This window comes from Alnus glutinosa, chromosome 14 (genome assembly GCF_958979055.1).
Source record: "Alnus glutinosa chromosome 14, dhAlnGlut1.1, whole genome shotgun sequence".
NCBI classification, from domain to species: Eukaryota; Viridiplantae; Streptophyta; class Magnoliopsida; order Fagales; family Betulaceae; genus Alnus; species Alnus glutinosa.
The window spans coordinates 11336971-11352564 of record NC_084899.1 but is presented as its reverse complement, the minus strand read 5'-3'; the positions used below and the strand labels follow the sequence as shown (position 1 = coordinate 11352564).

Genomic DNA, 15594 nt, shown 5'->3' with positions numbered 1-15594 from the left:
AGGTCATCAATTCTTAGTAGCGGGTACTTATTTATTACAGTTTCCTCATTCAGTTCCCTACAATCAATACACAACCTCATCAATCCATCCTTCTTCTTCACAAATATAATTCGCGCTCCCTAAGGAGATACACTTGGATGGATAAATCATCTGTCTGGGTGTTCTTGCAGCTGCTCCTTTAGCTCTTTAAGTTCAAGCAGAGCCATTCGGTAGGAAGCCTTTGATATAGGATCCTTGCCTAGTAATAGGTGTATGGTGAATTAGATCTCCCTGTCATGAGGTAATCCAAGTAGTTTTTCCGAAAATACATCCGCAATATCTCGCACGATAGGTATCTCATCAATTTTTTCTTTCAATGTCTCTTTCGTCACACAAGCCAAAAACCCTAAACATCCCTGCTTTAATAACTGAGTTGCCTACATTGTTGATACCAACTTGGGAAGATTGGTACCTCGATCCCCATAAAATTTGAATTCTGCTGCCCCTAATGGCTAGAACACCACTTCCTTGCGAAAGCAGTCCACACAAGCATGATACATCGCCAACCAATCCATGCCTAGGATCACATCAAACTTGCCCATCTCGAAAACAACAAGATTTGCTGGCATGACATGATACTACAAAGAAATAGGGCAACTCTTAATTACAGAGGTACATACTACTATTTTTCCTACATGAGTAGCTACTTCTAGGTCCACATCCAATCATTCAAACTCCAAACCACAATTCCTAGTAAAAGAATGACACAAAAGAATGTATCGCCCTTGAGTCGAAGAAAAGCACAATAACCTTGCCAGATGCAATCAAAAGTTTATCTGTCAACACTTCGTTCAACGCCCCGGTATCTGCTAGCGTCAATGCGTTCACACGTGCTGGCGCAGAATTCTGTTGTCCCTTTGAGCGGTTGTAACTAGTTGAGTTATTGGCGAGGGATCTACAATCCTTAGAAAAATTTCCTAGTTTACCACATCTATAACAAACAGGTTTTCCAACACGACAATTCCTAAAATGCATCTTTCCACAATTTTGACACATAGGACGTTGTCCACTCCCTCCCTGCAGATTGGGCTATTGAGGAGTGTTGTTTCTTCTTGCGAGTGGGTTGAATCTTCTCTTGTTGGGGTTGTGAGAGTGTCCTCAATCCCACTCCCTTGTGGGGCATTTCTTTTCTTTTGGTTGAAATACTCTGCATTGATCTTCAATGTCCGCTCAATCATTGATGCTTTGCTGACAAGGTCCATTAGGTTACAAATCTCGAAGCCACCACTTGATTCACAATTCTTGGTTGCAAACCCCTTTTGAACTTCATTGCCTTCAGATCTTTTGTGGTTACTAAGTATGTTGCGAACTGTGGGAGTTCTACAAATTTTATAGTGTATTGCTCCATTGTTAGTGATCCCTACACCAGGTCGGTAAACTCTTGTGCCTTAGCCTGTCAAATTGACTAGGAAAATAAATGCTACAAAAATGCATCCTTGAAATTCTTCCGAAGTCATGGGTACACCTTCACCTAGTCACTGTTGTAAGTGTTCTTTCTTGGCTATCCACTAGCGTTCTACCTTAGTGGTTAGCTTGAAAGTGGCATAGCGAATCATTTGGTTGTTCGTACAACACATGACTTCCCTAAGATTTTCCATGTGCAAGACCCAATTCTCCACAACCACTACTTTAGGTTGTCCTTCAAAAATCGGGGTGGTGTTGCTTATTGAACCACTCAAAGTTGCAGTCACGTTGCTCTTCTCCATTTAGTCTCACGCCTCGATTGGCGTTAGTGCCCATCTTCAAAAGGTCCAATAGTTGAGCAGCAAACGCGGTCAAAGCCTCAGGTTTTTGTTTGGTGCCTGGTTTCCCATAGTTCTGTCATTCGCATTCTCGGGGTGGTTCCCTTGGTTGTGAGTTTGAGTTGCCATCTCTAGAATTGACGTTATATTGTTAGAACCAATCTAGGGAATATTTCCTTTGTACTACACATAAGACATAAAAGATTGACTATACTAGGACGGAATGTGACTTCTCATTTCCCTACTAAGTCTAACCTAATGCTCTAGCTCCTAAGAGTTTACAGAACCTTATAAACTTTGTTGTGATACCAAAATTGTAACGCCGCCAGACCATTAGGGCTAGTTTTTCCAATTTATTTACTTAGAGGTGCAAAAAATCATAAGGTTTTTGCTAGAGTAATTAACTAACATGCTGAATTGTTTGCATAAAAAGGAAAATAATGTTATTTCAAAAACTCAATAAATGCGGAAATGATTCCCTTAAAACAACATTTATGTCCAACAACATAAATGAAACCCAAAGAGTATAATTTTTGTGCTAGTGCATTTATTATAGTGAATTTCCTGAAATGACTATTGTTATCCTAAGCACCCATTCCGGCCACCTAATCCCCCTTGCTCATAACTTGAAAACAAAACATAGTAAGGGTGAGGGAGAAATGGTCAATAAGAAGATCCTCAATCATAAAACGGTTGAGTTAAATTCATTTTCTGTAAAACACTTATTGTTTAAATCTCATATATATATATAAATTCTTTGTGGCCAAATTAACCTCCTCCACACACGTGCCCTTGTCATAATAAATTCTTTCTCATTTTTTTACTTCCCATGAAACTTGTTAGGACTACGTGTGGAAGGGTTTTCACATCACTATAACTTTCCTTATTTAAAACTTTCCATAACTAAAATCCTTACCTTAAATAAAACTTTTGGAAAGTTTCGAAAAGTATAATTTCGTTAAAATAGATCACCTTTCATTTAAAAACTTCCATGAAGGTTGAATGTTGTACCCATACCAAATTGAGTAACATAAATAATTTTTTAGGCATTTAAAATTCTCTTATAAAAACATTTCATGTAAGCACAATTATTTGATGTAGGCATAAGAATAACATAACGTAAGCAATTTACATAAAGAAATAAAGAGCTTTTATATTAAAATCATGTGATGAAATTATATTTTGAAGGATTTAAGGATTCCACTTACCTCGATATTGCTGCTAGAAAGACTAATTGGTATTATCACACATCTGGATCGATAAAACTTAACTATATCAGCCATAAACTAGAATGTAAATCCTAATTAAAAATTAGACCTAACGTATTCCACCTTTCCTGATTTCTAACTATGCTAGTATTGTAGTTGTTTTAATTTTATTGTTATTAGGAATGTTGTTAAACAATAATCTCTTTTGTTTGATAGTGAATTCGGGTTTGTTGAGGCGATGGGTTCAGAGTGATCTATTCTCTTCACAATTTTGTACTCTATCTTTGCATAGTGAATTTCTTCTTGATCGTCTAGCTCTATCTGTTGACGTACCTCACATTGAGAAAATCACATAAATTGTGGTGTTATTGCTCTTATCTTATTTACCATAATTATGGTCTTTTGCACAACAGTTTTTATTCAAATATATTAGTAATAAGATTTTTTTTTATTTTTTTTTATTTTTTTTTTATTTATTTATTTTTTTTTTTTTTCCTTTTACTGCCATATACAATCACATTTCCAAAACTTAATTGAAATTTTCTATTACTTAAATTTATCGCTGTGGTCTCATCCTTAATTTGATAAGGTCAAAACCTTTTTCGGTTGGAATCCTAATTGCAAAGGGCACAACATGGGGCTTTTGGAGCATGATCCGAGCATCCCTTGGATCACGCAGACATTGTATCCCGTACAGTAAAGGGGGTGGGCACAGTAAGGAATCATAATCATGTAATAGAAAAGAGAAAGAGACCTCCGTAAAAGCCACAACATGATTCCGTAATTAAGGACGAATTACAGACACACAAACGTACACTTAATATCCTAAATTAAATAGAACAAATATTCCAAGTACCCACCTCTCCTTTTGGAATCTGGTCTTATTTATTTATATATATATATATATATATAACCCCTTCATTCCCTAGACATTCCCACACAAGCAAGCTAGTAGCAACTGAACATCTACATCGATCCCAAACTCTTCCAAATTAAGCCCTAGCTAGCTAGATTATTAGCCTTAACCATAATCAAGAAAGAGATGCAGGAGGACAAGAAGATGAAGGTGAAGAAAGGATGGCTCGCAGTTCAAGTGGGGTCGGAGGACGAAGACGGCGAGTGCCAGCGTTTTGTGATTCCCATATCCTTTCTCTACCATCCTTTGTTCAAGAGGCTTTTGGAAAAAGCTCACGAGGTTTATGGCTACCACACCACCGGCCCTCTTAGGCTGCCATGCTCGGTGGACGATTTTCTCCATCTCCGATGGCGGATTGAGAAAGAGTCCAACCATCATCCTGGTGCTTTGTCCTTCCACTCTTGTTGATCATCTACGTAGATATCACACCCATGTTTTCCTTTTTTGGGGCAAAGAACCATAAAGGGGAAAATAAAAAATAAACTTAGCTAGCTAGACAGGCATTCAGTTTATTAGTGGTGCTTGTCGCTGTATTTTTATTTTTCCTTTCTAACTTAATCATCTGGGAATTAAGCTGTTTTGTAATGCCAAAGGGAAATCAAGAAATAGATTTTACGCATGATCAAAAATTGTTGTCCTCTCTCTCTCTCTCTCTCTCTCTCTCTGGTTTTTATGTTGGGATCCATCAATATCCAAAGCGGGGGAGGAGTACAGAAAAATAAAATTAAAAAAAAAGAAAAGGTTTTGTTACCCAATTGTTATATATATATATATATGAGATTATATATCCTCTTTCTTTCTTCAACAAGGGATTGACGTATGGTTGGTGCATGCATGTGTTGCTGGTGATATATCTGGCACCGAAAAAGAAAAGAAGAAAAGGAAAGATCGAGGCTAGCTAGGTGGTATTAATTACCATGAGTCTGAGCCACCCCACACACACACACACACAAATGGACAAGATCAAGTGTGGTCTGCTGTGGCCATTATAAGTTTATTCATGTAAATCCCTACTTTTGCCAACACCAAGCACTAGTTCTATTTCTTTTATTTTCTTTCTTTTTCTGTAACAGGACTATTAGTGTTAGTGGGATGGATTACCATTAGTGTTAGTGGGCTATGTGTATATAAGGCTTAGAGTTTAATTGTAGAAGGCATCTGATTAGTGAATTAATGTGAAATGGAGTTTGAGCACTTCGAAATGTTCTAAGAGACTAGACATCTCGAATTGTCCAAATTCAATATAGTTTCGTTCATCAATTATATAGATCTTTTATTATTCTTCTATTCTCACATCAATTCATCAATTTCTTTCCATTTCATTCCATTTCCATTTATAATTCAGCAAAGCATACCCTAGAATTCAGTAACAGATAATCCTACTGTTACATTTTCTCTCGAGTTACTTCTGTATGATTTTGTTCTGTCTGTTCTCTAGACGTTTGTGCCTTCTTTTTCCTTCAATTATACTACAATAATTCTATCAAATTAAAAAAAAAAAAAAAAAAATTAAATAGGTTCTCTTTTATTTTGGATAATTAACAAATAGGTTCCCTTTATTCTAGTTTGTAATCTTCTAAATTCTAGCAGTTAGAAATAGCATATTTTTAAAATATTATTGACGCCGATTCTATAATGATATATATATATATATATACTTCACCTTCTTTAATCCATTCGTATATATAGAGAATTAGTAATTATTACTGTTTTATAATTGTATATTACTGAAAGAGAACAATAAATTTATATAGATCTTAATGAAACTGAGTAAAATTGCAAATCTTAAAACAGATTACGATTCTCCTTAAGACAGCGTGGAGTTAAACAACTTTTCTTGGCTTTGGAGACATTTTCCGATGTATCTCTAAGATTCTTTTTTATATATATTGCTAGCGATCCATTTGGGTCAATTGGACAAAATTAAAAAATAAAATTGAACTAAAATTAATTAAAAATATTAAAGAATGTAAACAACCAGATAAATAAACAATTCAACAAAAATCATTTGAAAATGTTCTTTTTGTAGATATGATATTCGGATTTGGTCTCTTTCACTAGGACAATAATTTAAATTTTTTTTCTTAAGCAAACATCTATCGGTAGATTTGCTAAATGGAATCTCAATGAAATCATTGCTATTCTCCATAAGCTCATATAACTACAATTATATAGTTCATACAATTAAAATATTTAATAAAACTATATATATATTCATAAACATTTAATTTAAAAGAGCAATCTAAATATATATAACAAAAGCTTACATAAACAATTTTATTAGGGAAAAGTACACATACTCCCCTCAAACTACCACCCATAGTCAATGTCCCACCTCCCTGGCGCAAACTATCAATTGTGTCAATATCCCCCCAAAATTACCAAAAAATTTCAATGTCTTTCAATGACAAAAATACCCTTTATAAAAAATTATAAGGGGTAATTATCTTCTCCCCCCACGAATGGAATATTCTCTTTTTAGATGATATGTTTCTTTTAAAGATAGACATACCCTCAAAAAATAATTTAATAAAATAAATAAATATTAAAAACTTAAAAATACTAGTAAAAAATAAATAAAAAACAAATAATAATAATAATAATAATTTTTTTAAGAAAAAACTTAAACTAAAAAAAAAAATGGATAAATCCAAAATCATTCTATGTGATTGGCCTAAATTACAAATCGTTCACTATGGTATAAAAAAAATTAAAAAATAATTCAAAGGTCCTCAAGGTAGGCCAAAATAACAATTTTGTCCCTGCAGTCAAATTATGTCAAAACATTTGACGAATTTCGTTAATGTGTCACGTCAGCACCAATAGAATGATGACACATGTAACTCTTAATAAATGAAATATTAAAAATTCAAATATATAAAACCTTAAAATTTTAATTTTTTATTTTATTTTTTTTTTATTTTTTTTATTTTTGTAAAAAAATGACCGGCAGCCACCCCCTTTGGGAAGGGGGTGGCCTGCAAACCACCCCCAGAAGTGGTGTCGGCCACCTCTAGAATGGCTCGCGCGTCGGCCCCGGCCTATGGGGTGGCCGCGCGGCCCTTTAGCCCCATCTGAGGTGGCTCGTTGGCCAACTGAGAACAGGCGGGGTGGGCTGAGCGGCCACCCAATAGATTAGATGTGCCACGCGAGGAACCCCAAAGGTGGTTGGCGCCACCTCTAAGAGTCGCTCGAAGGCCACCAACTGCTCTACGATGGCCACGCGACCACCCCAACCTGCTATGGGCAGGCGAGCCACAATAGATCAGGCAAGGGGTGGCGTGCGACCACCCCTATGGGCCGGGATTGGTGGCGAGCCACCCCCCGCCCCCAAGGGATAGGCAGCCACTTCCTTTCTTTTTCTTTTTTCTCTTTTTTTTTTTTTTTTTTTTTTTTTTTTTTTAATTTGTTTAACTTTAAGGGTATTATTTGTAAATTTTGTTTATCAAGTTAGGGTATTTGTGTCATTTCAAAGTTTTAACAAGGTTGACTTGTGGAATGAGGGTTTTGGTAAGTAAATAGTAGTTCAATGCGGTCGGATAGTGAGAGTGTCAGTTTGTGGGGCATATACGGAGACTAATAGTTCATGGGAAAAAAGGTAATTACAAATTACCCCAAATTCTTTAAATTTAAAAAAGAAATAATAATAATAATAATAATAAAGAAAGAAAAACGGAAAAAAAAAAAAAAAAAAAAAAAACCAAGCTATCCCTTGGGATTTTGCCCAAGCACCTAACGTTCTTCCTTCACTGGACGAACGAACGATGTCAAAGACGAACGTTCATCATTCATTGGACAAATGATCGCCAGACGGATATAAAGCCTATTTTGAGTTGTTTAGGACTTAAGACTTGTTTTAGCTTTAATTTAAGGCTGATGATAGGGTTTTTTTTTTTTTTTTTTTTTTTTTTTTTTTTTTTTTTTTCCAGATTTCAAGGTTTTGGAGCCTCAAAAATACTTTTTGGAGGATCCTTGCGATACAAGTGAGGAAAATTCACATGGATACTTATTATTACTTTTTCACGTAGCACAAATATTTTGTGTATCAAAATGCATGTTTACAACTCACATCAAATGTCATTTTACTACTGTGAACTCTATTTTGTGAAAATGTATGATTAATAGCAAGATAATGAAATTATGAAATTATGAAAGCATGCATGTAAAATACGATGAAGACTAAATTACATCATATGACTTGGTACATCGTCTTGTGCAGAAAAACGGTCATAGGCTTACTACTATACGGGTTATTCTATATGGTCAAAAGTTTATAAAATATGGGCCTTGGATCCAATGATTTTTTTTTTTTTTTTGGTGACCGGCACACCATTCTTGAATGGGGGTCACTATTACGGACGTTATTAGCAGCGTGGTCCACTCGAGATTGGACTCGTTCAGGCTACTAATGATGGACGGTAGCGTACATATTCGAGGCACCGATATTGTATTGCAGGTCCCTCGGGAAAGTGCCAACTCTACCGGGAAAGGGTTAATATCCTAGGTAGACCATATGAATTTGAACTACGACATGATTCTCTTATTACAACATATATTATATTTGTTGGCTTTATTGGCTACATCTAGTAGACAAAAATACTTCCTTTTCTGGACACTGACTTTTAGGGACACCGTAATTCATAGTCTATTTCAGATATTATTGCAGAATATTTATTCCAGAATGGAAAGAATTATACAAGGCAAGATTTGCAATATACTGCACAAGAAATGAAAGATTTTGAGACAACGAAGATTCTGGCAACTTTACAGATGTCAAAGTCGATTTTTTCTTGTGACCATCCGGACGATCCATAGGAAGCATCCGAACACTAGCCAGTGTTTCATCCTGTCCGAACAGCGTATCAGACGCAAACCACAGGGACTTGGTATTCGCACTGCCGTCGGGACTCCCAAGGACGCGACCCACAAAGAGCACATGTTCACACAAGTGTCAAGACGCAAATGTGGTAGCTACAAACAGTGGAGGTGTTCTGCACAACCATCCAGACGCGCTTCAAAAGCTTATGAAGAATTGCTGCTTACTGTTCGGACGTCGCCTGTGCAAATTCGAGTTTGAGTAGAATTAAGATTTCTGTAGCCTATTTAAAGAGGCTCATAGGTTGTGTATTTGTAAGAATTCGATATTGAATTCATGTGTGCTAAGAGAGGGTGTTTAGGTAGAAACTGTTAGATGTGCTAGCTCTCTTAGAGTTTTTAGTGTGTGATTTGATCAATCTATTGAAGTCTAACTTAGAGAGAAGCTCTAAGTTAAAGGAATCCATTGAAGAACTCTCTAGACATGAGGTTTGGTTGAGAGGCATTCACGTATAGGTACCTGTCAGAATTAAGGGTAGGACTACTGTATCAGGGGTGTGTGAGTACGATTGCTTTCTAGCTACCTTTTTCTTCTGAATAGTGGATTGCCTGGGTTTGGCTGCCCTAGAATTGTTTTTCTCTTTGGTACAAAGAGTTTGCACTTCATCACCAAAATATCTGTGTTCTTTACTTTCTGCATTTTATATTTCGGTTTATTGGTTGATCACACGTACACACAAATGAGTCTTTATTTTTCAATTGGTATCAAAGCGGGTTCACTTGTGTTTGGATTAAGTTCCTAAGTGAGATCCATGACTCATTTTGATATGAATTCTTCCCAGTTATCTAAAGTTTATTTTATTTCTTCTCAGTTATTTGAAGATGATTTTGATAATGAGCTCTCTAAAGATTTTATAAAATTAAGTAAACTTTTTATGACTTTTGATAAAGAGCTTAAAAAAGTTAAGCAAGAAAAATAGTCTTTGGTTATTCAATTGTCTGAATCACGTGATTTAATTGACTCTTTAAAATCTGAGAATATATGCCATGCTTTTTGAAACTGTTCAATCACTTGAAGATAAATTGAAAGAATCTGAAGATCTCTTAAATAAACTCTATAGTGACAATTTGAAAAGTATGCTTTATGTTCAAAAAGACGTTTCTAACAAGCCTAATATGATTATAGATGACTTGGGTACTTCTACTTCACATGCTTTTGATTCTGAAATAAAGTATCTATTTATTAAGCTTGTGAAAGTTGATGAAGTAAAAGCCAACATAGCTTGTTTGAAAAATTGTGATAAATCTTGCTTAAATAATTGTGTGAAGCCTGAAGTTGCAAAGCCTCAGAATGCTTGTGAAGGTAAAGGTAAGACAATTGTTATTGTTTCTTGTGAGAATGCTAACATTAAACCTGCAATACCAGTCATAAAGCATTCCAACACAAGAAACTTGCCTACATGTCCTCATTGTGGGATTGTTGGTCTCATAAGAAAAAATTGTTGTCAGAGACCTTGGAATAAGAAGGATGCTCCTAAGAAAGAAAAAGGTGTTGAAGAACCTTCTATGTCCAAATATGTCCCTCCGCATAGGAGACAATCTACTCAAAGGTTTGTCCCAACCTGCCATCATTGTGGCATGAGCACATTAGGCCACACTGTCCTCAGATCCGTTCTCAGAAGCCTCGAATCAAGAAGCAAAAGCCAAAGACAGGTAAGTCTTGCTCTAAACCTTCCAAGCCTCATCATGCTCCTCTGCCAAAGTGGCAATACCCTTAAAGGGGTCGTCCCTCATGCCGTCACTGTGGCAAGACTGGCCACACCAAGGCCGAATGCTTTAAGTTGAAGCCTCGCAAGCCTAAGTCAAATCAGATCTATGAAGGGCTTGTAAATGATGTGCAAATTTGTTTAACTCACAAGCGCACGAATCGTATGTAGCATAGTACGTGCAAGTGCGAGGTCGAATCCGCAGGGAAGTGTATGTGAAGAAAAGAAAATCACTTTCTATTTAAATAAATCTTGTTTTAACCTAGACCCAAAGATTTTGGAATTTTTGTCAACAAAATAATAAACAAAAAAAAACTAAATAAGAACAATTTATAAAGAAAGACACTAAGGTATCGGAATTCACCAAACCAAATCAAACACCCTACTCTTGCATTTTATTCATAAATTCAATTCAATGGGCTCAATAGTCAAATTCAAAACATGAAAACATTTGAAGAAATCAATTCAAACAAATCACAACGATTATCCATTTTTAATTGAAATCATCTATTGTATCCGGAAATCACAATAGATATCTTAATCTCAAAGAAATCAATCAATGTATCCATCGATTGAATTACAACAAACATTAAATAAAGATCATCAATCTAAAAAAATAAATTGACGTGGAATTTGAATATATATATATATATAAGAACAATGAATCTATGAATATCATAACAAGAGTATAGGTGTTATCATTGATGAGGTTTCATCCTCAACCTTAGTTGAGGATTTTAGCCTCTCATGATTAAAAACACCAACAACTTGTGAAATGAAATCATGAAATAATAAAAGCGAAGAAGAAAAAGAAGAACAGAAGTTTTTTTTAAAAAAAAAGTAAAATTAAAACAATGGGAAAGAAAGGAAGAACGGAAACGAAGTAACAATAAACAAAAGATAAGTGATGAGAAAGAAAGAAGAACAATTGAAAATTAAATAACAACGTCAAAGAAAGAAAGAACGAAAATTAAATAAAAAGTAAGCAATAAATAAAAATGAAAAGAAAGAAGAACAACTGAAATTTGAATAACTTAAAATTAAAAGAAAGAGTAACAACTTACAAAAGAAAAGAAAAGAGCTAAGACAAGTGCTCTGAAGAGAAAAGTTGATGCCCTAAGTAGTACCTAGCAGGGGGTATTTATAGCAGAAGATTAGGTTAAACCAATCTTTTACAAAATGGCACCTCTACCCCTCTAAACCCTAATAGGAGAAAAGAACGCTAGGGTTTAGGGCCATATTTTCAAAATGGCACCTCTACCCCTCAAAAGCCCTAATAAGATAAAAGAATGCTAGGGTTTGGAGTGTCTGCAGTCGACAGGAACAAGGAAATTTGCTCTCTTATATTGCGAGGCATTTATGACGTGGCAGACATTCGAATTGGGAAAATTATATTTCACAATGATTTGTAGTATTTTGAATTATCTTTCCAACTCCCCTAATTTCACTTCAATCCGATACTTGAGCTGAAAGTTATGATCAAAATATTATGACTTGTGCAGAACTTGAAATTTAATCCAATCCGATTTTGACTTCCAAAATTTGCAAATTTTTTTTTTTTTTTTTTTTTTTTTTTTTTTCACTTTAAAACTACGGTTTTCTCTCCAGGATCTGCAAAATACCAAAATACAAAAACTAACCAAAAATATTAGAAAATAACAAAACTAAAGGTCTAACTAATGCAAATTAAGGGGTCCAAATAGACAATATTTGGCACTCATCAGTAAACATGATGAAGACTGTCCTAACAAGGTTGGACAGATTGGACAAGGCTCACAGCCCTATGCCAAAGGTAAGTAAGGTATGGGTAAGGAATGATGAGGCCATTCACCCTTTGAGGGGGAGTGGACTCACCTAATGGTAGGTGAGTACTTGGCATGCCTAGGATCATGGTTCCTATCCTAGAGCATGTCTGATTTATCCAATGCATCTTATTCATTGACATATTGTTCATGCTTTGTATCTTTACTTGGAACCCTATCCTCATTATTCTCTAGCTCTCTTTAGAAAATTTTTTTACAGATATTCATGAGGATTACAGAAAAAGCACGTCGGACTTGCTAGTTGAACCTAGAACCTAAAAATTCTAGCATTCTTTCTAGGTCACAACACAAAGTATAAAAAGCAAATAAATTCTCAAAAAAATATGGATGAAAACTAAAGAGACTTTTAATTTACAGTGTGTGTGTGTGTGTGTATGAACAATGTGTAACAAAATATCATAAGTGTGGAATTTAAATGAAACAGATATTTTGTTAACAAAGTGAAAACTCAAATAAGAGAAAAATCACTCCGGGGTAGCCAAACCCAGGAATTCCACTATTAAGAAGACAAAGCTAGTAACAAGACAGTAACATTCACATATCCTTAGGCAAAGATCGTATCTTGCACTCTGACACGTAACCCAACGTAAACGCCTCCCAACCAAGTCTCCTACTTCAAGGGGTCTTCAATGAATTCCTTTATCTTAGGGTCCTCCCTAAGCTAGACTTCACACGAACAAAGTAATAGCACACCGGCAATAGTTAGAGAGCTAGCAGATCTTCACAATATCTCCATAAACACCATCTCTAAGCTATAGAGAATTCAATACCAAATTCTGTAAAAAATACATGCCTAGAGGCCTCTATTTATAGACTTAGAAAACCTAAATCGCTACTGATTCGGATTTCTCTAGGCGGCGTCCGGGCGGAGGCATAGAGCGTCTGAATGGTGTTGCCCTAGCGTCCAGACGGTATCAAGCTATCTTTCCCAATCCATGTCTGCAAAGGAAAACTGGAATCTTCTTGAATACTGAACAGCGTCCAAACGTGTTGCCCTAACGTCCAAATGGATGCAACACTGAGCTTGTCAGAATCTCCTAGACACTAGAGGGTGTCCGAATGGCAACTATGGAATCGACTTTTGCTGAGTTGTAAATTCTTCCAGATGCTTTCCTTCTTCAAGAAATTGCATTTTCAATGCCAGACTATGCAAATTACTTCATTGTTGAGCCCTTTCCATCTTGGAATTAATTCTGCAATAATATCTGAAAGTCTTCTCAATTATAGTGTCCCTGTTATGGAAATTTCTGACATGGAATCTTTTTGTCAACAAAATAAGAACCAATTAGACACAACAGAATATGTAGAATATTTTCCACATCACATATCTTTCCTTAATAGATTAATATTCTGCAATATTTTCTCCACTCAGCTCTTTCCTTTTCTTAAAGAATATTCTGCAATATTCTTTCTTTCTTGGTTCTTTTCTTTTCTTAAGGAAAGCTCTGCAATATTCTTTTTTACTTGGCTCTTTCCTTTCTTGAATAAACCAATTAAATTTTGACACCGAATTTGCCAATAATTAAAAACCAACAAACTCCCCCTTTGGAAGTTCGGTGACAAAACTAATTATAAGAAGAAGCTCAAGTTAAGAACAATTAAGGCCCAACATAAACTGGCAATCTTTGAGTCTAACCTGTTTTTTGAAACATGAACAAAACAATTAAACGCATAGAGATTTGAAGCAGCAAACCTTAGATTGCCATAAAGATGGATCATTGAACACATTAGCATACTGTGGATCAATCAAAATAAATACTCCCCCTATCAGTGTATTTCATCAGAGTAATTCACACATTCTCCCCCTTTTTGTCATGAAATGACAAAGCAAGACTAAACACAGTGGTTATAATAAAAACAAAGACTTATGTATGAAATGCAATACCATGAACAATAGAATGCGTGATCTGCAACCTTGAATATTGCAAAACCAAGATCTAAGAAACTCCCCCTTTGGCCATTTCGGGACAAAAAAGATTACGGCCCCAAAACAATTTCTCTCCCTTTTTGTCTCACAAGGACAAAGAGCAAACAGAGAAAACAAATCACATTTGTCCCAAAAAAAAAACAATCTAGAAAAAAACTGTTTATCAAATAAAAACAAGGGGTAGTTTAAGCAAAAAATGAACACACTAAATAGCTAACCAAAAAAAAAAAAAAATTTAGGAAAAAAAACATAATAAAATTTTTCCAATGTTAGCTTCAAAACTCGCATGTATTTAAAGCTGATAACACAGTCAAATAGCAAATAAAAAATATGCAAACATATAATTGAGAGTTAAGTAATCAATGAGCATGAATTTCCCCGCAGATAGAAATTTTAAATAGATGACTTAACTCATGTTATGCGTGTGTGTGTGTGTGTATGTGTGTGAAAGCTTTCTCAATAAGGTATGATGTTTGCTGATATGATTAAAAACAACTGAATTTTCTAAATGAGAGAAATATTCAAAGTTAAATCAGTCAAAAGTTAAACCTTATTTTACTAGGCCTAGTCACCCTCATCTGATACACTCCTCCTAAGATACGTCACTTTTCTTTTACTTAGTCTGTTAGTAGCCGTTTATTTCCGCAATGATTTGGTCATTGACTCCTTCTATAGGGACGAATGCAAGAACATATTTTACAGCACAATAAGCAGTGGATCTTTTTATTTATCCATACTTACTGAAATTTAAATGCTTTTTAATTACTTGGTGCTGCAACCTAGAACGAATGCCAGAATTTATGGGTTCTAAGTTCAACTAGCGAGTTGGTCAATTTGACCATCTTAGCAAAAAAAAAACCTCTCTCATCAAAATTTTCAGAAGCTCAAAATTAGTGAGTAAAAAAATATATCTTAGGGGAGCTTTGAATAATGCAAATTTTTTCATCGCATGAGAAAAGTAACTATTTAAGATGTACAAGAAAACTTAGTAGATATCAGGCATAAACTCTCAATCATATATAAGCATATTTAACCAATGCACAATGAACTGAGATATCAAGCAAAAAGACACGCAATATCTGAAAAGCTATCAAAAGAAAAAATAAAAATTTTGTATCTTCTCCCCGAATTTTTTTTTTTTTTTTTTTTTATGTTGAAAAAAAAAAGATAGAAAAACAACAAAGACATGCTATGAGGAAAAGAACCAATATCTAGTCCTAGCATGTGAGGTAAATTCAAAGCTGTCCTCAGGGAGAGAGGTTTAGAAATACCAAGACAAAAAAACAACTGCCCAACGTGCTTTATCTGTCATTCCAAAAAAAAAAATCTACAGAAGTTTCTCAAGACAACAAGAGAAA

At 35.0% G+C, this 15594-nt stretch overlaps 1 protein-coding gene across 1 annotated transcript; it reads left to right on the top strand.

Moving 5' to 3' along the window:
- Nucleotides 1–4031: 4031 nt before the first annotated feature.
- Nucleotides 4032–4313, top strand: LOC133856712 (auxin-responsive protein SAUR32-like). Its single transcript, XM_062291767.1, has one exon. It carries the CDS (start codon nucleotides 4032–4034, stop codon nucleotides 4311–4313), a length of 282 nt encoding a protein of 93 aa, XP_062147751.1.
- The last annotated feature ends 11281 nt before the right edge of the window (nucleotides 4314–15594 follow it).

What these genes read in the sequence shown, in the direction of transcription:
- LOC133856712 (XM_062291767.1), top strand. Translation starts at nt 4,032, where the DNA reads ATGCAGGAGGACAAGAAGATGAAGGTGAAGAAAGGATGGCTCGCAGTT.